Here is a 24,123-nt window from a genome sequence, read left to right on the forward strand (position 1 = left end):
CCTTTCTGAAAAATTCTAGGATTTCAGCCTGAAGATACCTGTGTGTATGTGTGTGTCTCTCATCAGAAGTAAAAACACAATCTGAAAACTAAAGTATCTATAGCTCTAAGAGCCAGTTGTTCAATATGCATTCTACTTAAGACATAAAAAACTTATGGAGCTGGATTGGACTCAAGGAAATGTTCTAGCATAAGATCAAAGCCTTTAAACTACCACCAACAACTTTTCCCCCATTAAAAATCTTTCCACTCTTCCTCATGTGAAATAAGAGGGACACTTGGCATTTTGTGCCTAATGTCTTACAAATTCTTCCCCAAGCATATTAAAATTCCCTCTTTTATCTATCAGTTTATTTATAATATCAGATTATAACCAATCCGTGGATATTAAACCAGTATATAATAAGCTCATCACTAGACTGGGCTCACACATATGCTATTTTTCTTGCTATATACATGGTTTTATTGGGTAATGCACCCAATGGCAAATGCAAAAATACTCGGCATGAGCTTACCTGTCATTCCGGAAGACCTTTGGTAGATACCTTCTGGGGAACCACATAGCCAGAGCACACATCAGAACCCAAAGAATTGCAAGTTCATCCAGCATCTGACCCAGGAAACTAAGGGTTGCATGGAAGTAGACGGATCCAATTCCTAGAATCAATTGCAAACCAATAAAGAAGGTCAAAGAAGAACAGACTCACAAAATCAGCACACTGCTTAAGGACAGCCCTTTGAACAACACTATCACCATCATCAGATTGCCCTCTGGCTCTGAAAATAAGGGAGAAACTCACACCACCAAGCATGCAGACTCCAAGCCTAGAAAGAGGTCTTCAAGTAGGGTCCAAATATCAGAACATCAGAAATTTAATCAGCCCACAGTTAAACACAGTCTCCATCTCATAAAACTTCATGGGAATAGGCAGTAAATAAAGTCAAGAATTCCCAACCTACCTACACAAAGGAGGAAATGGAAGTTATACAAGTAATTCCCAGAACAATGATGGATCGAACATTGAGGATTTTTTTATTTTCTTTTAAGTACACTTAGAAACTACAGTCTTACCAGAGTTCAGTTATTTCACATGACTTTCTTCAGAGGTTTTCAGAAACTTGCACTGGCATACCACCAATAACTATTGCATAAATGAATTCCCAAATGTAATTAAGGGATAGTGACAGCCAACCTTTGTTATCAAGCCAGCGTTCCAACATGTCCTTCGTTTGGCGTCAAGCGAGCAAAGAAAAAAAAAAACATTTGCTAACACGTCAGCGTGGCTTTGGTTTACAAAACATAATGTTCAAAGGGGACAGGAAGTGTGAGGAATTCCATTTCCTCCCTTTCAGCCCAGGCTCGCAAACCAATCCACTTACCCACTACAACCAAAAGAGTCCATATTAAATAGATGCCACTGTTGAAGCACGTTGCATACTGGCGAAACAAGCACATGCAGATGGGCGGCAAAACAAAAAACAAGATGTTGCTGATCTGTGGGGGGAAAAAATGTAAAACGAAAAGATGCATATTAAGTAAAAGGGTAAAAAATAAAGCAGCTTATTCCAGGTGTTTCCTTCACAAATTGGGATGGATGTGGCCATAAATCTAGTTTAAGTTCTTGTGCATTTTTTTGACTACAGATACACAACAGGAAAATGTAAAGCTTCTTAAATGACTATTTGGGAGCTGCTCTTTGATTCCAGAGGCACCCAGAGCACCACAGCCTATGAAAGCTGCACAGGCTGCTTTCTTTTTAAGAGAATCAACTCCTCTCACTCATTTTCTGCACAGAATAATTACGAACATTCCAAGTTATGCATGCATACAGTTTTAAGACAAGGCTAGCAGTAAGTAATGAAATTTAATGAAGGGGTGAGAAGGACTAAACATGTTCCAGCCCCAACGCCTTTCCATCGGCAAGGTCAGCCTTTTCTCTCGGCCCCATGAAGAGAGGGCTCTTCCTAGCTCCCCCTTTTGTTGCCCTTTCTCAACTTTCTCACCCTAATCAAAATCTGCTTTTAAGTAAAAATCAAATTCCCAAGTTCCCTCCCAGCTTTAAAATGGCATAATTTTAACATTTAGACTTTAGTGTGGATTTAACCCTCTCTCATATCTGTTCAAGTGGGCATTTGGCTTTTACTTCTTTAATTTTAATAATATATCTTACTTGATGCAATAGATTTAACCTATTGTCATCTCAACATGTAATCACACTTAAAATATCACTAATGAAATACTTTACATTCTTTTTTTTCATTTGAAGGTTTTGAAGTCCAGTGTGAATTTCACACTTACAGTGTGTGTGAATTTGAACTAGCCACATTTCACATGCTAAATAGCCACAATGCTGGCTAGTGATTGTCATATTGGACAACACAGCTCTAGAATCCCCTCCCCCTTAATTGGGAGTAGTGGTGGATTTTTTTAAGAGGGTCATAGCCAGCTTTTTTCTACATTTTTATTTTATCATTGAGGTAAAATTCATATTAAATAAATTAACCATTTTAAAGTGTGCAATTCAGTGGTATTTAGTACTTTCACATTATTGTGTAACCATCACCTCTCACTACTTCCAAAACACCTTCATCACACCAAAAGGAAATCCGGTGCCCAGTAAGTAATCACCCTCCTTTCTCCCTTCCCCTTACTCCTTGATAACTGCTAACCTGCTTTCTTTCTCTTCTAGGTTTCTTCTTTCAAAGTTCACCACGTTGTAGGATCTGTCAGCACTTCATTCCCTGTTATGATGAATAATATCCCACTGGATGGATATACTACATTTCGTTTATCCATTTATAGGTTGATGCGCTGTCGTGAGCAGTGCTGGGATGAAGGTTCATGTACATGTTTTTGTTTGAATCCCTATTTTCCATTCTTTGGGGTAAATACCTAGGAGTATAACTGCTGGGTCATAAGGTAATTCAATACGCAACTTTCTGAGGAATCACCAAACTGCTTTCCGCATTGCCTGTACCATTTTACCTCCCTACTCTTCTTCGTTCACCATGTGTAAGAGTTCCAATCTCTCCACATTCTTGCCAAACCTTGTTATTTTCAGATTGGAACAAGGGCTCCTCCGAGGAAGGGAGTCCAAATGAGCATGGAGACTGAGTTAAGGAGAAGGGTGAAAGAAAAAAAAAAAAGAATAAAAAACATTCAGAGACAGGAGGAGGAGTCAGATGAAGTTCAGGAAGCCAAGGAGGCAGGAGGCTTTCAGAAGAAAGGAGTGGCCAGCCATGCTGGACCCTGAGAGTGGCCACCTGAAGGGAAACAGAGGTGAAGGGGACGGGACAAAAAGACTTTACCAGACTCAAGAAATTACATGGGTGCACAACTACACAAATAAAATGTGTCAGTAGTTTATTACACCTGCAATAAAGTTATGATGTTTCAAGCATTACCTTTAAATGCACATGTCAGAGAGAGCTCGAGTTAAAAGCACCTTTATAGCATGTGCTCCCCCAAAACACTGAACTCTTTATTGCTTCTGCATAGCCCATCTGCTGCTGGCCTCCACTGCCCCCTTTAAAGATGTCACCATATGAAAAGATCAAGACATATTAGAGACATATGATCCCAGAGACAAAAAGAGGAAGGAGCTCCAAAACAAATCAGAAGAGCAAGGATTGGTGGTGAAGAGATAAGACTCAATGGCTTCATTTCTGCTAAGAGATGAAACTTCCCCTCAAAATTGTGTGGGTCAGTCAAGTTGAAGAATAATTCAGCCAGGGTGTATTTTTTTAGTCTATTGTAGGATATACTTGGAAATTGGTTTGACTAATGCCTGCAGAACAGATTTTTCTTGTATTTATAAAGAAACCACAATCCAGCAATCCCACTCATAGGTGCACACCCCAAAGAACTGAAAACCAGCAATTTGAACAGATACTTGTACACATTCATAGCGGTATTAGTTGCTATGGACTAAAAGGTGGAAACAACCCAAGTGTTCATCAACAGATTAATTTTTAAAATGTGGTATATGCACACAATAGAATATTATTCAACTATAAAAAGTAATGAAGTTCTGCAACATGCTAGAACAGGAGGAACCTTGAGACATTATATGAAGAGAAATTAATCAGACACAAATGTTGAATGATTCTACTTACATGAAATATCTAGACTAAGCAAATTCATAGAGACAGAAAGTAGTTTAGAGGTTACCAGGGGCTGAGGGGAGGGGGAGAATGGAGAGTTATTGCTTAACAGTTATAGAATTTCTGTTTGGGGTCATGAAAAACTTTTTGTAATGGATGATGGTGATAGTAGTACAACATTGTAAATGTAATTAATGCCACTAAACTGTACACTAACAAATAGTTAAAATGGAAAACTGTATGTTCTATATATGGTTATAATAACACATTTTTTAAGAAAGGAGAAAACAATTCAAAAATGTATTAATGACTTCCTTAGGTATTTTTTCATTCTATGAATTCCTATGGAACAACTGTCCCACACCCATGAACGCACTGCAGTCTCATCCTCATGCATCTGACTGTGCACTTTCCCAGGCAGAGGGTAAATTCTGACAAAGCAACAGGCTGTAAATTTTCTGAACAGTAGTAAGGCAGGGGAGTCTTACCCTGGCTGAGTAGACTGTCTGCATCTTAATCGTACACAGACTCTTAACCATGCATTCTCTCTCCCCTCCTGCCTCCTTTAGAATTCAGCCCCACTCTGGCCATCTGAAGTGGGGTGAACAACTGTCCCGGTTGGCCTGGGACTGAGAGGGGTTCCCTGGGCCTAGGACTTTCATTTATAAAACTGGGAAAGTCCCAGGCAAACCAGACAAGCTAGTCACTCTCAGAAGCTTTCTTGCAAAAGCCACCCCTCCTCAATACACCAAGCCCACACACAGAGTTCTGACAATGCCCTACAGTACATACCTTATTTATGTGTGCACACATAATACACCCAGACGATGGTTTCCAGACCTGGACTCTGTGACAAGCACTTAGTAGGATACCCAACAAATGGATAGATAGATAGATAGACAGATAGGTAGATATATAGATAGACAGACAGACATATGACCTACAGATAGTGGGATGTGAGCGTGAGCACAGAAAGAAAATTCTACTTTCCTTAGCTTGTGATTTGTAGTGGGGGAAGATGACAGATCATGGGCTGATTTTACACATATAATTTGCTACAAGATTTTTTCTGCACCAGTTGACTTCCTTCTGTCCCCAAGTCACTGCCCAGCGACAGGGTTCCCAAAAGCCAAACTCAGTCATTAAAAGGCAGATTCAACTTTTCTCCAAAACAGGCTGGGGCCTGGAGTCTCTCTCCTTGTTGTGGCTAGGGCCTTAAAAGTTAAAACATGAAAAAGAACTCAATTAAATAAAATTTCTCTCTCTCTCTCTCTCTCTCTCTCTCTCTCTCTCTCTCTCTCTCTCTATATATATATATATATATATATATATATATATATATATATAAACACTAGAAAATGTGCACAGGTAAAAGGCTGTGAACAGATATGAATATCATGGAGCAGATATCCTTTCGTTAGCCAAACCCAAATAACAAGATTTGAAGCAACAGAAATTTGTAGGACCAAAAAGCAAAATGTTTTGTGAATCCAAATGTTGTCAGTGGGATTGTAAATCAGAGCACTCTCTTTGATGGGCCATTTAGCAATAAATATCAATATTTAAAGTGAATATTTTCCTCAATACAGCAATTCTCCATCTAGGAGTAGCACTTGCAAAAGTACATCCAGATGCATATATGAGGATATTCATTGCATCACTATTCAGAATAGTAAAATGAAAACAAAACAAACGGACATTGCCCTAAATGTCTATCAACAAAGGAATGACTGGTGTGATCGAAAGTGTTGTGTACCCCAGAAAAGCCATGTCCTCTAATCCTGATTCAATATTGTAGGGTGGAAATCATTTTAACTAGATTATTTCAACAGATATATGGCATTTCCAATTGTAGGTGTGGCCTTTTCGGTAGATGGAGATGTGACTCCGCCCATTCAAGGTAGGTCTTGATTAGTTTATGGGAGTCCTTTAAAAGGAAAACATTTTGAAAAAGTCTCAGACACAGTTGCAGATCCACACGTCTGGAAGAGCAGATGCAGATGATGGAGAACAGGTGGTTCAGAGCTGACAGAGCCGACAAGAGACGCAGATGTTTGGAGATGCAGGGCCCAGCAGACGTCACCATGAGCCCTCTCATCAGATGCTAAGCAAAGGCCCACAGACACCAAACGAGGAACTCCCACAGGAAACAGAGGCTGAAAGCAATGGAGCCCAAGAGCAAGGGATCAGCAGATGCCTGCTACATGCCTTCTCATTGACAGAGGTGTTCCAGATGGCATCAGCCTTTCCTGAGTGAAGGTAACCTCTTGATGTTGCCTTAGTTTGGACAGTTTCTCAGCACTAGAACTGTAAACATGTAACCTATTAAATTCCCTTTTTAAAGGCCATTCCATTTTTGGTGTCTTGCATTCCAGCAGCTTAACAAACTAATACAACTGGTTATATATGGTATATCCATTCAACAGAATACTGTATAGATACTGTAAAGAGGAAGTGGCATTGTATGGCCAGTATATGAATGTCTAACATATATTAAGTGAAAAAAAGCAAAGTAAAGAAGAATTTGTACAGTAGACCCAGAGTTAAAAAAAAAAAACCCTAAAGAGAGTCTGTGCATACACTATACACACATATTTTATACACACTGAGACATATGCATGTGCTTTTTTGAATATTACAAAATTTCTAGAAAGATTTAAAAAGGATATTTTTCACTTTATAACTTCCATACTCTGAATTTGTTACCATGAGCATGTTACTACTTTTATAATAACTATAATAACAAAAAACTACTTTAAACAAACTACTTTTCATATCAAACATCATGGGTTTTATCTTATGGATAGAATGGTCTGTTTGCAGAGGTTTTACATTAAATAATGACTGGATGATGAATACCTATAATATTCCAAATAAATAAATCTAAATTAGCTATAGTGGTGCTTACATCTTCAAGAGAAGTATCTTGGTAGAGTTAGTTGGACCAAGTTTGACCCCAGCTCTGTCATTTTCTTGATCTTGGAAAAGGACCAGCATCTGCTCAGGCCCTAATTTCTTCCTTTGTCAAATGGACATAATAAATAGCACCCATTGCCTAGCATTGTCGCCCAGTAGACCTTTAACACATAGTAAACAATCAATGGTAGCCAGTAGTAACTGAAGTTGTAGTAGTGACCCATTAAGAAGGAACTAAATTCCTCTCCCAGTCGTTCCAGAGTTAACATCTTCAATTACTTTAACTTTTTCTCAAAATTGAGCATGATTATTGGTATTCTATAAAATGGACAATTAGGTCTGCAGCTATGTCATAGGATTTAATGAGATGTTTATCACCAAGTAATATTTCCCTGTGTTCCTTGGTAAATCTAAGATAAGCATGGTATGTCTTATGATAAGCATCAAATCATAACTAGGGCCATGAGAACAGAGGGGAGGAAATGGTTTTTGTTAAAACCTTTGGACCTACATTCAACAAAGTTACATGATCAACTGCTTTTCTCAGACCTTACGCTCTTGGGTTTCCCAGAGAAAATTTTGTGATTTACAAGTATTACAAGGAATAAGGTTTTGTCAGTCTAGCCAGCTAGGCTAATCAGCCATAGACACTGCAGTTGAAGATCAACAATTCATTTCTAAAAGACTTTGGCACTAGCCGCATAACAGCTCCAAAGAGACTAGATTAAAAGTAAAGACAAAATAAACTCTCCCCCTCATCCAGCACTTTGGATCTTTTCAAGACAGGAGCTAAGCAGCCACATACTAACTTTTGGGGCCCAAATAATCAGACTTGACTGTCTGCAGCCTTGGGCCCCACAGACATAATTCCTGTGTATGTTAGAACCTGTCATTCCTTCCTTAATTCTGATGAAATCCTTAGTATTTCACTGTATTTTCCACTTACAAAAGAAGAAACTGAATAACCACTGGTGCTGGTGCTTCTCCTTTTTGAGAGTCAGATGGAACCAGTTCTAACCCCAGCTCAACCTGTCCTCTGTGTGCACCTGTCTATACCTGAGAGCATCCTGTTCACGAGATTATACAGAGGAGAAAAGCCACCTCCACTAACTGCTTCTTTCATAGTATATATGAACAGTAGAGAAATTAACCTGGTCATTAAGAAGCAGCAGGAGTTTGCCTGAGTGTGTGGAGGGCAGTGTAGATGTTAGCTCTGAGGGGAGAGGGAGACAAGATTTGGATTCTGGTCCCAGCTATACCAGAAATGTGGGCATGTCAACTCCCCTTTCAAGCCTAGTTTCCTTCTGCCATGAATGAAAGGATGGGACTGGATCATCTGAGATCCTTCCAGGCAATAAGCACTTGGCTCATAGATCCTCCAGCAAATCTATGGGGAAAATCCTAAACAACAACCTAAAATCCAAAATGACTCTTAAAGCCAGAGTTCCTGTTTTCCATGATGGTCCAGTGAAAAGATAAGCCACAGAAATGACTATGCGAAGTTTTACATTCGATACCAGAATCCTCAGCACACAGTAAAAAGAGGAGTCATTTCCTCTCCCAGCTGCAACCTTTCCCTCCCACAAAGACTAAAAACACAGAGGATTCTACAGTGGAGAAGTTTCTACTTTCTCATATCTCATACTTTCTAGGCAAGTCCTGAAAACACACCAATCACCACTCCCAAACTTCCCTTTTACTCCCCAGACTTAGAAACTGGAGAAAGCACTGGCGGGGGGGAGCTCGCTAGGGTTGGAGTGAGGCTGGGTGCTAAAGGCAAGAAAATAAGAACTAGTAGTAATTAACTTGATTCTAGCCAAAAATAACTCGACCGATTATTGGTGCATTCATGGAGGAGGGGCATGTCAGCATGGAGGTGGCGGCCCCGGCCCCTGAGACCTGCTAGGGTTTTCCCCTTTCCCGGGACTCCGAAAGCAGTTCAGGGCAAAAGCGCACAATGCCACCCAAGTGCGTCACGCCGTGCAGATCCCGGGGGAGAAAAGATGTTGTACCGGCCGGGTTCACCGCCACCAGCTGATCCAAATCGGGACAATGGGCTGGCCTGGACCTCTGGCTCAGGGAGGGGTGAGGGACAAACGGAACAACAGGGCCATCAGAAAGAAATGACAGGAGGAGGAGGATGAGCCCAGACGTCGGGAACAGGGACAGGAGAGGACATGCGTTGAACTGGGAGGGGCGCGCAGGAGAGAGGGCGTGGATCGACTGCGGCCTGGAGAGAGAAGGGCCCAGATATACGCAGCGACCCAAGTCCAGCTTCCAAGCGCGGCGGCGCGTGGGGACAGCCCCCTCCCATCAGCCCGCCTGCCATCCCCACGCCCGCGCCCCGCACCGTGTTGTAGAACTCGGCGATGGCAGGCACGATGGTGTAGTTGTCCTCGCACCAGTCCACCTCCGAGCTGCCCGCCCGCAGCTGGTCCCACCAGTGCGGGACGCCCATGGCCGCTCTGGGGCATCGGGGCAGCAGCTCTAGGGACGAAGAGTCCAGAGCGGCTGCGAAGGTAACCTGCGGCGGCGGCAGCTTTATGCACAGCGGCACTAGCCGCCGGATGTGGCACTTCCCCAGCCGGCCTCCCGGCGCTCGGCTCCGCCTATCGGCCGCGATCCGCTCGCAGACCCCTCCCTCGGCCCCGCCCCCTGGGCGCCCACGGGCAGCGCGCCGGCCACGCCCACCCCGGGGCGCCGGGAGTCCCGAGCAAGAGGTTCGGGAAGGTGGGGACGGGGTTCTGCGCTGGGACCCGATTCCGCAGTCCTCGGCGGGTGATTGTGCGCACACTTGCCCACAGCCACTTCTCCATGTCAGACTAGCACGTGTCTCTGCGATAATGCAAAAAGTGCCTACGCTCGCCCGGTAAAAATTAATACGGAAGAAACTAAGGTGGATCCAAGCCCCTTCGGATTCCGGGCGAGTTTGTCCTGAGTTGGCTGCGCCGCGCGTGGGGTGCCCGCACTCACTCCCGAGAAACGCCCTCAGTCCCTCTAAAGCCGGAGGTGCTTGTTTGATACCACTGGCTGCTGTCTTCTGGGTGTAGGGAGAGCCCACCCACTCCCTGGTGGACCCATCCGCAACTTCAAAGATGTTCCTTTAATCTAGTCTTCTACCTAGAGACTTAGACGTGGGGTCAAATTTCAGCTGTCCCAACTCACAGAGGACGCAGAGGGTGGCAAGTATGACATCTATAGGACATTCAAGTGCAAAAGAAGATCTCACATATACAGCACTGCATGCCAGGTGCTGATTGAACAGTTTCCAGGTTTCACTCATTTAATCCTCCCAGCTGGATCCTAAGGCGTCTCCTGTCACAGTCCTATCCACCTAGTAAGCGGCAAAACCAGAATTCAAACTCAGTCACGATGACTTCGGATCTGCTCATCACACTTTGCTTTGCTGCTGTAACTATTCTATAGTTTCTAAATCAAATCTAGTCTGGTCCCAGCCCTGCTCCCAAGGTCCTTGGAGAAGGCCAAACTCCTTTGTGTGTGTGCATGTGTGTGGGTGTGTGTGGCTGCATTCTGCCTTGGGTGGTTCCAGGACTCCAAGTTGGGACCGAAAGAAGAGGTCCTGGTTAGCATTGCTTTCTCTCACTAGATAGTCCTGAAGGCCATCCTGCAGGGACTGCCCACTGTCCAGGCCTGTGGTAGTTAGTTTCAGGTGTCACCTTGGCTAGCTGAAAGTGCCTAGTTCTATTGCTGTGGAATGAGCCAATGGCATGTGAAGCTCATCTGTTGCTGATTACATCTGCAGTCGGCTAAGAGGTGTGCCTGCTGCAATGAATGATGTTTGATTTAATCGGCTGGTGCTTAAATGAGAGACTCAATGTAGCATAGCCCAAGCAGCTCAGCCCAGGCCTTTGGAGATGCAGAAAGGGATCACCCCGGGGAAAGATATTGGAACCCAGAGGCCTGGAGAGAAGGCCAGCAGAGATCGTCCTGTGCCTTCCCACGTAAGAAAGAACCTCAGATGGAAGTTAGCTGCCTTTCCTCTGAAGAACTATACATCAACTAAATAAATCCCCTTTGATTGAAAGCCAATCCGTTTCTGGTGTGTTGCATTCCAGCAGCTAGCAAACTAGAACAAGGCCTGACAGCCCAGTGAGACCTTGGATCTAAGCCCTATGCACCCGGTATCCAACTGCCACACTGCCTCCCTGGCAATGTGGGACAGAAAGCCTAGAATGAGCTTGGACTAAGCATCAAGGGATTGAGAAAACCTTCTAGACCAAAAGGGGGGAGGAGAGAAATGAGGCAAAATAAAGTGTCAGTGGCTGAGAGATTACAAACAGAGTTGAGAGGTTATCCTGGAGGTTATTCTTACGCATAATATAGATATCCCCTTTTTAGTTTAAGGTGTATTAGAGAGGCTGGAGAGAACTGCCTGAAACCGTAGAGCTGTGTTCCAGTAGCCATGTTTCTTGAAGATGATTGTATAATGTTATAGCTTTCACAATGTGACTGTGTGATTGTGAAAACCTTGTGTCTGATGCTCCTTTTATCTATGGTATGGATAGATGAGTAAAAAATATGGATTAAAAATAAATAAATAATAGGGGAACAAATGTTAAATTGGGTAAAGGGAAATACTAGTGGTCAAGGAGAGGGAGGGGTAAGGGGTATGGTATGTATGAGTTTCTTTTTTTTTCTTTTTCTGGAGTGATGCAAATGTTCTAAGAAATGATCATGGTGATGAATATACAACTATGTGATGATATTGTGAGCACTGATTGCACATCAAGTATGGAATGTTCATACGTTAAGAATGTTCGTATTTGTGTGTTATTTGGTTTTATCAATAAAAATTTAAAAAAAGAACTAAAAGCAAAAGAGAAAAAAAGACATTATCCACACCTTTTTACCCTTTCTCTCATTAGTATACATTAGAGTTTTCCAGAGGCTACGTGGTGTGTGTTGTCATTACCGCTCTGACAGCTAATGGAATGTGTGCTTGTGTATTGTGTATTAAGACTCAATTTAAATGTCTAATATGTAGATGTGGATATAAAATTCTCAATAATCTTTAAGAATGTAAAGGGGTCCTCAGTCCAAAAAGGCTTAGAGCGACTGTTCAAGAGAAAAATACTTCCAAATTATATGATATGTAATGCTTTTTTATTTAAAATTTTTTAATTAAATTTATTCGGTATTTCCTATAATTTATTCACATTCCAAATCTCTATTCTTCTGAATCATTTTTTCATTGGTGTGTGTGTTGTTCCACACAGTGAGTCTATGTGTCTGTAATTACAGAGCTGGGCGAAGCAGCATTTCTCAAGAGTTCTCCATTCTTGTTTTCTTTCAAGTGACTGACACCTATGTTAGAGGTTTTGATTCTGGCACTTTCTGGATCTTACCCGAAGGGGTCGGTGAGAGGTTTCGAGGCAGCAGGCAGCAGGCAGCATGGTCCTTTTCCAAATAGTCCTCAATGTCTGTTGACAGAAGTCATGGAGATGATAGTTGCCGAGTGGTTCCATCAGGAATAACCAACAAATCTGTTCATGTGCGGACAGCGATGACACATCCCGACTGCTGCCTGGCCAACAGTGATTAGAAAATGCCATTGGTTATAAGATGCATCACCATGTTAGAGATGTTACAAAGCAAAACCGTGTAAGTTTTGGCACCAAATCTTGCTGAGGAATGACGGGGAGTTTGCATCCTCTGCAGGAATTCTTAAGGTCAATAACAATTCTGGTTGAGAATCAAACCTGTCTAATTATGTCTAATTACCACTGCTCAGAGAGACCATGATATGCAGCATTGAGAACACAAATTACATTCCTACGAAGTTGCCAGTTAGGGTCTTTTCTTGTAACTCTGTTAAAATTGTTCTGATCTTTTCATTGATTTCTCCTTGTTAACATTTTTTTTCAAGAAGTATAACCTTAGTAATTAACATTAGATAATTAATTTTGGAAGTGATCTACAGTTACAATGTAATGCCTTAGCAACTACTGTTAAGGATTTAATACTAAGTTCTGATATCTGATGGAAACTGAGAGCTGGGGTGGGGAGGTGATAGCAGGGAATGAGAAACTGCTGAGTTGGCATGATGATTTTGCTCCTGATACTTTGATCTAAGCATCATCAGTGCTACAGATCCACAAGGGAGCAGGTTTTGAGGAACTGCCCTTAGATTTCCAGCATCGTTTATTTATTTTTTCTTTTTTTTTTTTTTGTATGGGCAGGCACTGGGAATTGAACCTGGGTCTCCTGCATGGCAGGCAAGAACTCTGCCACTGAGCCACTGTTGCCCGCCCCATCATCTATATTTAGACTATAACAATGCTTATTGGTTGAAATAAATATCTGATTGTAAATATCCAGTTCAACTGGTTCCAAAAGTGGAAATCACCAAGTCACAAAGTTTTCCCTGCAAAAAACAAAAAAGAAAAAACAGCTAGTTGTGTAAATGAAGCAAAATGTTTATGATCAAGGATGAAGATTTCGTATTTTCCTGTTAGAGGGACTTGTCATTGTAGTTATAGCTTGAGGCCCATAGTTTAGCCCAGTGATTCTCCAAATGGGGTACCAGATCGAGCAATGTCTACATCACCAGGGAACATTTTAGAAATCCAAATGTGTCCCACCTGCTGTGTCCCACCCCAGACTGGTTAACTCAAACTCAGGGGGCTATAGGCCAGCAGTCTGTGGTTTAACACACCCTGCAGGGGATTCTGATGCAAGCTCAAATTTTAGAACCACAGTTTTAGGCCATGTGTGGTAGGGCAAAAATTCATGATGGACCACACATCTTGCTTCCCTGAAAAACCAAAGCCAACCCCAAATTGCTGCTGGTGCCAAGAAAAGGAAGTAGAAGAGGAGCCCTAGGGAGGAAGTCATCCTTTCTTTGGGGTTAACAGTCTGACTGCCCACTTGAGCTCGGAGGGAAAACACTACTGCAGCCACTACAAGAAGCCCCTGCTGGCTTTTGTAGGGTGCTCTCCAGGTGTTTACTGACAGGCCACTTCTTGCTGTGGTCACTGGGCCTCTCCTTAGAAGTGCTTCCCTCCTCCTCTAATCTACCCTGGAAAACCACAGACAATGCTAGGACTGGGTGTATACTGAAAGTAAAAAGGTTCTGATTGGAAGCTTGAGGTTTTGTATGTTTAAAAGGCACAGAATTCGTTGATTTCAGTTTTTTGCTTCCCTCTCCCTCTCCCTCCCTCTCCCTCCCCCTCTCCTCCCCCTCTCCTCCCCCTCTCCTCCCCCTCCCCTCCCCCTCTCCCTCCCCCTCTCCCTCCCCCTCTCCTTCTCCCTCTCTCTCTCTGTATTCATTCCATTTATAAAGGACTCCAGTAAAAGGATTAAGACCCATCCTGAATGAGGTGGGTCACACCTTAACTGAAATAACCTCATCACAAGGTCCTATATACAACGTTGTTTTTTTTTTCTTCATTTTTTAATTAATTTTTTTTATTTAAGAAAACCAACAATGCACTTAGAACCACCAAAAATTTACAATGCGTTCACAGCCACAGGAATGACCAACTTTAAGAACATGTTTTTCTGGGGTACATACAGCTTCAAACCACTACACCTGTCAGGCAATATTTGAGCACCTGCTTTGTATAATGTTCCACATTAAGTGCTGGAGAATATAAAGACAAATAAAATATTGCTCTTGGCCTCATGGAGCTTAGTGTGGTAGAGACACGCAGACCATTAAGATACAACATAATTGCTAAAATGGAGGCATACTCATAAATGTGGAAGCAGAGAGGTAGGGGGCCTGCAGTCTATGCTGAGACATGCAGGGGGCCCTCAGTAGAGGAGGTAGCCTGGGAGCTTAGATTGACAAGATGAATAGGAGATTAGCAGGCAGAGCAGTAAGACCAGGGAATTTGACAGAAGGAACAATGTATGCAAATGGAAATCTAAGAAAATACATACTTTTGGGGAACTTCAAATCCTGTGGTTCAGCTGGAATAGTGGCAGAAGTAGAGGGTAGAGGCTGAACTGGAAGGTCACAGGTGATATAAAAAGAGTATACGATAGCCAGGTGCTCCACAGTTATTGCAGTTTTCTGAGTCTTTACCAATCAGGTCCACTTGTTCATATGTAGATTTCATGTATTTCTTAGCAACCCTATACAGCCAGCGAGGGCAAACTGCAGAAAAAAGCAACGTCTGGGGATTGTATTCCGAGTTCTTCTTGTATGCCACACAAAATCTCTTCCACTTGATCAGCAAAACCCATAACCAGCATCTGGTCAGCTTCATCCAGGTGAGATCTAGCTTGCATTCTGTAGGTGGTCTTTGATGCAACCTGGTGTCCCAACCAGGATATCAATCCCGTTCAATTTGACCTCCAAAGGGAATTTCACCCTAAAAACAAGTCACTACCAGCTTTTGTCATGTCACTAAAGTCTCTGCTTACTTGATTTGCCAACTCCCTTGTAATGCAGGAACTAGTACCTGAGGAGAATGGCCTCTCTTTCTGTACTGCAGGAAGTTTCTCAATCCAGGGGATGGCAAAGAATAATGTCTTCCTAGTTCCTGTTCATGTCTGTGCAATGAAATCCTTTCCACTATAGACAGGGTGAAACAACTTTGCTTGTTTATGAAACAGGATGGTCACCCCACAAGCTTTGAAAACTTTAATAGTCACGTCAAATGTGGGAAAATAAGAGAAAAGTATTTTCTATTCTAACTCATTGTTACTTTTTTTTCACTTGCAGCTAATTGGACTTAAAGCCAGGCTCAGAATGGGGGAATCCATTTTTCAGCTTAGCATTTTTCTCCCCAATTTCTCTATTCATTTCCTTTTCTTTTTTTAACCTCTTAGTCTTAGGAACACCTATTTATTCTTCAGAAGGTTCCTCACTTATTACTTTTTTGATTTTAGGAGAAACAACTTTGTTTTCAGATGCCTTCTTTTTTCTTTTTCAGGTTGTTAGTTTTAGGAGAAATAATGTCTTTTTGAGGCGGATTCTCTTCTTTCTTTTTTATCTTTTTTAATATAGGAGAATTCTGTCATCTTCATAAGGTCCTACCTTTTTATTTTTTTATTTATGGCATAAACAGTCCCCTACTGTTTTTCTACTGACCCTTCAGTCTTATTAGATTTCGGCTTCTCTTTTTTATCTTTCTTCTGAGTTTGCTTTCACTGTGTCTCCAATTTTTCCATGGCCATGTCTGGTTCCAAGCCGACATCACTAAGGAGTTTTCTGAGCGTTACTCACCAGAACCTGCATAGACCAACCTCAAATAAATCTTTTATTTAAACTCAATGGATAATAGCTATTAACCTCATCTATAAAATACCTTCACAACAACACCTAGATAAGTGTTTGATTGAATAACTGAGTACTTTAGCCTAGACAAATTAATATATGAAACTAACCATCACAACCTATAATGAAAAAAATTCTGGCTGTAGGATGGCTGTAGGATAGGAAGACATTGCTGGGGGTTCTCTTTGGATTTTCGTTTAATCATCTGTAAAATGGGAATAATCAACTGCCCTACTTTTCTTAGAGTTGTTAGGAAATTCAGATGAAAAATTGAGAGAGCTCTAAAGGCATTTCATAATAAGTGATACAGAATTATTAATATTTAATTCAAAATATGCCACATATGAATCAAAGGGAAGAGCCGATTTTTTTTTTTCAAGTACTAAACATCAAAGTGGTATGTGTCTGTGTATGTGGTTTAAACAATATGGGAAAATAAGTCATTAGAAATTTATGTAGCCCTTGTCTTCTGGCTTTCACCTCTGTGAAGTTTAGTTTCTTTATAATAACTATCTCATAGGTTCTAGACAAGACTAAATGAGAAAAAGCACCTAGTACAAGAAAGCCAGTCAAAACAGTTTATCTTTCTTCACCATCCTCCTATATCTTCGGTCTTTACCCTGATTATAATAAGTAATAATAATAACCACCACCACAAAAAAAAAGGGTAAGTCTTTAAGAAGGAAATCCTGATGGGAGAAGGATAAATTAGATGTCAGAAACTGTTGGTAGGCTCAATATCATCTAATGAGGGATGGGCATGACTAAGGTATGCACTCATTTATTTACAAATAATTATTGAATATTTGCAATGTACCAGACAATTTGCTAGGCGGCAGGGATAAAATGGTGAGCAAAACAGATACTGTCTCGGGCGGGCCACGGTGGCTCAGCAGGCAAGAATGCTTGCCTGCCATGCCAGAGGACCCAGGTTCGATTTCCGGTGCCTGCCCATGTAAAAAACAAACAAACAAACAGATACTGTCTGCCATCACAGAACTTGTATTCTAAAGGAAATGTCAAAAATTACATAATTGCATCATTAATTGCAATTGTACTAAGTGCCAAAAAGGGGAGTGCAAGTTCCAAGAGAGCAGGTAACCATGTGAGGGTATCAGGAAGGCTTCCCTGAGAAGCGGGTTATAAACTGAGAGAAGTGAAGTTTAAGGCAATGGCAAAGGGAACTGAAATAAGGGAATGCAATTGATGTGTCAAAGGAATTGTGATAAGTTGTATTATTGAATCCAGATATCCACATCCCATGTGAACATTATACATGGGACTTGCAGTGGGCACCTATGGGGGGGGCACATTTTCCTTCTCACTGACAAGAAACTTGATCCTGTCATTTGCTATGGCCAGTGGAATGTGCATGGAATTGATTTGTGCCATGATCAAGCAGAGGCTTTGAAATCTGTTTCTCTTATCCTGCTGCCATATCCCAGAGAGGCTGTTGCTTAGCCCTAGATCCTGGAATGAAGAAGACACATGGAGCAGAGCAGAGCTGAGTCAACCCACAGCCAACATATAATGTGAGCTAAAAATAAAACTTTGTATTGTAAACGATTGAGAGATGAGGGACTGCTTCTTATCCCAGCATTACTTAAAGGCTGACAAATACAGGAGAATTAATAAAGCTTAATTACTAATTAGATGTGGGGCATGGAACAGTAGAAAATAACTTCAAATTTTCTAGCCTGAGTGAGCAGAAGATGGTTGGGTTACTAACCCAAAAGGGAGGAAAGAAGAGAATTTTATTATTTAGGTTTTGACTCGTTGCGTTAGAGGTGCAGGCTGAATATCCAGAAAGAGATATTCTCTAGGAGCTGAATACAAATTCGAAGACCAAGGACAAGACAGGATTATAAAAAATACTTGTGAATTGGATAAAAAAGATACCTGAAGTGGAGACGTTAAATGAGCTTGCTTCAGACATGGTGGGAAGAGAGAATGGTGAGGAGTCAAGGGCAGTTTCTTGGGCATGCCTACATTTACAGATGCCGAGTTACAAGGAAGCGCGAGTCCTGGCTGACAAGGAGCAGTCAGAGAGGCATAGAGAGGAGCAGGTGTGCAGGGTCCAGAAATGAGAGATGCAGCACCACCTGTGACGCAGTCATGCCAAATATTTGACCTTAAGCCAGATCAAGACATTAGCTCTGAATACCAATTTATAAGAGCTGAATCACCTGGGGATCTTGTTAAAAATGTTAAAAACAGTCATTCAAAAGCTTCCTAAAAAGAAAAGTCCAGGACCAGACGACTTCACATGTGAATTCTATCAAACATTCCAGAAAGAATTAGTACCAACTCTCCTCAAACTCTTCAAAAAAATCGAAGTGGAGGGAAAACTACCTAATTCATTCTATGACGCCAACATTACCCTCATACCAAAACCAGGCAAAGATATTACAAGAAAAGAAAACTACAGGCCGATCTCTCTAATGAATATAGATGCAAAAATCCTCAATAAAATTCTAGCAAATCGTATCCAACAACACATTAAAAGAATTATTCATCATGACCAAGTAGGATTCATCCCAGGTATGCAAGGATGGTTCAACATAAGAAAATCAATTAATGTAATACACCATATCAACAAATCAAAACAGAAAAATCACATGATCATCTCAATTGATGCAGAGAAGGCATTTGACAAGATTCAACATCCTTTCCTGTTGAAAACACTTCAAAGGATAGGAATACAAGGGAACTTCCTTAAAATGATAGAGGGAATATATGAAAAACCCACAGCTAATATCATCCTTAATGGGGAAAAATTGAAAACGTTCCCCCTAAGATCAGGAACAAGACAAGGATGTCCACTATCACCACTATTATTCAACATTGTGTTGGAGGTTCTAGCCAAAGCAATTAGACAAGAAAAAGAAATACAAGGCATCAAAATTGGAAAGGAAGAAGTAAAACTATCACTGTTTGCAGATGATATGATAATATACGTCGAAAACCTGGAAAAATCCACAACAAAACTACTAGAGCTAATAAATGAGTACAGCAAAGTAGCAGGTTACAAGATCAACATTCAAAAATCTGTAGCATTTCTATACACTAGCAATGAACAAGCGGAGGGGGAAATCAAGAAACGAATCCCATTTACAATTGCAACTAAAAGAATAAAATACCTAGGAATAAATTTAACTAAAGAGACAAAAAACCTATATAAAGAAAACTACAAAAAACTGCTAAAAGAAATCACAGAAGACCTAAACAGATGGAAGGGCATACCGTGTTCATGGATTGGAAGACTAAATATAGTTAAGATGTCAATCCTACCTAAATTGATTTACAGATTCAATGCAATACCAATCAAAATCCCAACAACTTATTTTTCAGAAATAGAAAAACCAATAAGCAAATTTATCTGGAAGGGCAGGGTGCCCCGAATTGCTAAAAACATCTTGAGGAAAAAAAATGAAGCTGGAGGTCTTGCACTGCCTGACTTTAAGGCATATTATGAAGCCACAGTGGTCAAAACAGTATGGTATTGGCATAAAGATAGATATATCGACCAATGGAATCGAATAGAGTGCTCAGATATAGACCCTCTCATCTATGGACATTTGATCTTTGATAAGGCAGTCAAGCCAACTCACCTGGGAAAGAACAGTCTCTTCAATAAATGGTGCCTAGAGAACTGGATATCCATATGCAAAAGAATGAAAGAAGACCCATATCTCACACCCTACACAAAAGTTAACTCAAAATGGATCAAAGATCTAAACATTAGGTCTAAGACCATAGAACAGTTAGAAGAAAATGTAGGGAGATATCTTATGAATCTTACAATTGGAGGCAGTTTTATGGACCTTAAACCTAAAGCAAGAGCACTGAAGAAGGAAATAAATAAATGGGAACTCCTCAAAATTAAACACTTTTGTGCATCAAAGAACTTCATCAAGAAAGTAGAAAGACAGCCTACACAATGGGAATCAATATTTGGAAACGACATATCAGATAAAGGTCTAGTATCCAGAATTTATAATGAGATTGTTCAACTCAACAACAAAAAGATAGCCAACCCAATTACAAAATGGGAAAAAGACTTGAATAGACACCTCTCAGAGGAGGAAATACAAATGGCCAAAAGACACATGAAGAGATGCTCAATGTCCCTGGCCATTAGAGAAATGCAAATCAAAACCACAATGAGATATCATCTCACACCCACCAGAATGGCCATTATCAACAAAACAGAAAATGACAAGTGCTGGAGAGGATGCGGTGAAAGAGGCACACTTATCCACTGTTGGTGGGAATGTCAAAGGGTGCAACCACTGTGGAAAGCAGTTTGGCAGTTCCTCAAAAAGCTGAATATTGAATTGCCATACGACCCAGCAATACCATTGCTGGGAATCTACTCAAAGGAATTAAGGGCAAAAACTCAAACAGACATTTGCACACCAATGTTTATAGCAGCGTTATTTACAATTGCAAAGAGATGGAAACAGCCAAAATGTCCATCAACAGACGAGTGGCTAAACAAACTGTGGTAAAAATGTTAAAAATGCAGGTTCTGCAGGATAGGGGATGAGAGGCCTGAAGGGGTTTGGGGTGGGTGGGGGGTGGGGGTTTGGGGTTGCGGGATGGTTCCAGATCGTGCATATCAAGCTCCCAGGTGATGCTGATGCTGTTGGTCCCTGGACCATTTTTAGTAACAAAGATATAGGAAACAGAAGAGATGACAACATGCAGATGCCCTCTGTAAAATCCAGATTATGGGAAGCTTTTCATGACAATACCATTTTTTAAAAGATGAAAAGGAAATTTACAGATTAAAAGAGATCCAAGAGGCATAACAACCAGCTGCAATGTGTAGACTTTGGTTAGATACTAAATCATACAGAGCAAATATATATATATATATATATATATATATTTTTTTTTTTTTTAGGACCACTGGGAAATGTGAACAGTGGATATTTGGTGATATTGGGGAATTATTGTTGATTTAGGGGGAATATGATGATGGTATTATGGTTATTTTTTTTTCACATGGGCAGGCACTTATGGTTATGTTTTAAAAGCTGAGTCCTCAAAAGGATACATACTCTATGAATCCATGACTATGATGTTCTAGAAAAGGTAAAACCATAGGAACAAAAAACAGATTGGTGGTTGCCAGGAGATGGAGAAAAGGAGTTGACTGCAAAGGGGCATGCAGTAATTTGGAGGGATAATAGAACTGTTCTATATCCTGATTGTGATAGTTACCTGACTGAGTTTGTAAAAACAACTGTTCTATATCCTGATTGTGAAAGTTACCTGACTGAATGAGTTTGTAAAAACTTAGAAAACTGTACCTAAAATTTTAGTATATGTAAATTATACCTGAATAAACCTAACTGTAATGGTTCTCAAAAAAGTCAATCAGCTACCACAATGGCTGCTTCAAATGCCAGCTGCAAATATTGCAATAAGTCAATTAATTCAATTCTGACTCTACCTGGCGTTGGGCCAGACCCCACTGATTAAGGCAATCCTCTACAAGATTGTCCTTCAGGCATCAGTCATAAGTTCGGGGGCCTAGGCCACCCACACTTTCAACCAAATGGTTACAAATTCAGGGGTGCCCACCACCCCCTCGGGTTTGATAGTTCACTTAGAATGACTCACAGACCTCACTGAAAGTGCTATTCTCATGATTATAAGTTTATTGTAGTAAAAGGATATAAATAAGAAGCTGAGAGACGCATAGGGTGAAGTCTTGGAAGGTCTCAAACAAACGTCCATGACCTTTCTACATGGAATCAGAGCACGTCACCCTCCCAGCAGAGTGACGTCTCTTCTCAAGCATGGAAGTTCATGGAGTTTCAAGTGTCCCAAGTCTATATGGGGTCTCGTTGCGTAGGTATGGTTGATAGAATCAGTATTCTCATGGTTGAGCTCCACCTGCAGCCCCGCCCCCTCACAGAGGTTAGAGAGGTGCTGATAGGATGTGGCTGGAAGCCCCACCCCCCAATCACCTACTTAGTCTTTCTGGTGTGGTCAGCCTCCGACCTTAAGACTGCAGGTGTGGCTGGAGCCCCCCATCATCTCTATAGCATGTGAACTATCAGGGGTGGTCCTGGGCCCACCATGAGGAACAAAAGACATTTCCATCGCAGGAAATTCCAAAGATTCAGAGGTTGCTTCGCCAGAAACAGAGGACAAAGATCAGCTAAGTTTTCACTAATCCTCACTGACCAATACCAGAAATAAACAAAATAGGAGAGTTGTGGTTTAGAGATACATACTGAAATATTTACAGATAAAATATAATATGTGAGATTTGCTTTGAAATAATGGAGGAGGGTGCTGATTTGAAGGGACAGAGGGAAAAACACTGGCTTGAGTGGATAATTGTTGAAACTGGGTACTAAACACAATAAACTGGTCTCTCTATTGGAATGTGTTTCAAATGTCTTCATAATAAAGTTTTTTAGAAACTAAAAGAGCAGAGGGTTCCATAAAGTAGATTGCCCCCACCAGCACTCGTATAGCTGAGAGCAGCAGAAAAGTGGGTTGGTGAGCGAGTATGAGGGCTTGGCTTTCGTAGTCTTACAGAAGCAGTTCTGTTTGAACCTGTGGTTGTTACCTTTCCCCCTTCAATGCACAGGGCACAGGACTGGCCGGAAGGTTATCCCTGTCTGAGGAAGCAAACGGCCCAAGTCGCTGCGTGCCCTCCAGCCCTTGCCTGAGAAGGTCCCTTTCACCAAGATAGGTTTTGGAAAACAAGCTGACTCTCAGCAGTCTGGGTGTGGTCCAGGTGGTGCTGTGGCCGCAGACTCTCTGGAACCAGGAAGCTACAAAGGTCAGGGACCGTCACTACTATGTTTCATAGTCCTGAGGGCCTCATGGGACTGGGCAATCTGGGTCCTGAGATGTGCTGTGAGCACTGGTACCTCAGAGACATCATACCCACTGGAAGGGCCCTTCTGGATGGCCTATAACCTTTGTGCCCCCTTCACTATGCATAGTCTTCAGCCTTTTCCCCAAGAAACACCTTGGGGAAGTGGAGGTGGCAAAAATGAAAAGGGAGGAGGCCAGATTACAGCATATGAACAAGGGACGGATGACATTCATTTGGCAGAGAGGATAGGTACCTAGATTGGGCAGGAGCATAAAGGATTATGGAGAGTTTTTTGGTATAGAAGCTAATTTGAGTCTAAGGAGAAGGAAAACCCAAGTAAAGAAACAGATTATAAATGTAAAAAGAAAAAGAGGGTAATTATTGAAACTAGATCTCAAAGGATTTGGGATGAGATGGAATTGAAGACTCAAGATATTGTGATTTGCCTGGAGAGAAGGGATGATATGGAATAGACATTACTGTATTGTACTGTCCCAGCTCCTCTCCTTTTCTTGGACCTTTTGCTTCTATTTTCTAGGGACAGTCTACCTTCCACCCCACCAGCCTTCCACCAGCCTACCTTCCACCACCAGCCTTCCACCAGCCTACCTTCCACCACCAGCCTTCCACCACCAGCCTTCCACCAGCCTTCCACCACCAGCCTTCCACCAGCCTACCTTCCACCACCAGCCTTCCACCAGCCTACCTTCCACCACCAGCCTTCCACCAGCCTACCTTCCACCACCAGCCTTCCACCAGCAGCCTTCCACCACCAGCCTTCCACCAGCCTACCTTCCACCACCAGCCTTCCACCAGCCTACCTTCCACCAGCCTTCCACCACCAGCCTTCCACCAGCCTTCCACCACCAGCCTTCCACCAGCCTACCTTCCACCACCAGCCTTCCACCAGCCTACCTTCCACCACCAGCCTTCCACCAGCCTACCTTCCACCACCAGCCTTCCACCAGCCTACCTTCCACCACCAGCCTTCCACCAGCCTACCTTCCACC

The 24,123-nt window shown here is 41.8% G+C and overlaps 1 protein-coding gene and 1 pseudogene across 6 annotated transcripts in view; both read right to left on the minus strand.

Moving 5' to 3' along the window:
• ACER2 (alkaline ceramidase 2) overlaps positions 1–10,111 on the minus strand; it is a 42,815-nt gene extending 32,704 nt beyond the window's left edge. The window contains exons 1-4 of one of the 6 annotated variants that reach the window (XM_077148065.1): positions 9,370–9,480; positions 2,670–2,741; positions 1,380–1,494; positions 515–656 (exon numbers count right to left, since the gene is read on the minus strand). In XM_077148065.1, the coding sequence (XP_077004180.1) occupies positions 515–656; positions 1,380–1,455 (218 nt within the window). In that variant the 5' untranslated portion in view covers positions 1,456–1,494; positions 2,670–2,741; positions 9,370–9,480. Of the gene's footprint in view, positions 1–514; positions 657–1,379; positions 1,495–2,669; positions 2,742–7,011; positions 9,289–9,369; positions 9,637–9,992 lie in introns of those variants that run through there. The other 5 variants (XM_077148066.1, XM_077148063.1, XM_077148068.1 and 2 more) reach the window with 5 other exon arrangements.
• Positions 10,112–10,122: 11 nt separating this feature from the next.
• Positions 10,123–23,238, minus strand: LOC143656928 (uncharacterized; annotated as a pseudogene).
• Between the last annotated feature and the right edge of the window lie 885 nt (positions 23,239–24,123).

The sequence above is a fragment of the Tamandua tetradactyla genome, chromosome 2 (genome assembly GCF_023851605.1).
Source record: "Tamandua tetradactyla isolate mTamTet1 chromosome 2, mTamTet1.pri, whole genome shotgun sequence".
Lineage (NCBI taxonomy): Eukaryota > Metazoa > Chordata > Mammalia > Pilosa > Myrmecophagidae > Tamandua > Tamandua tetradactyla.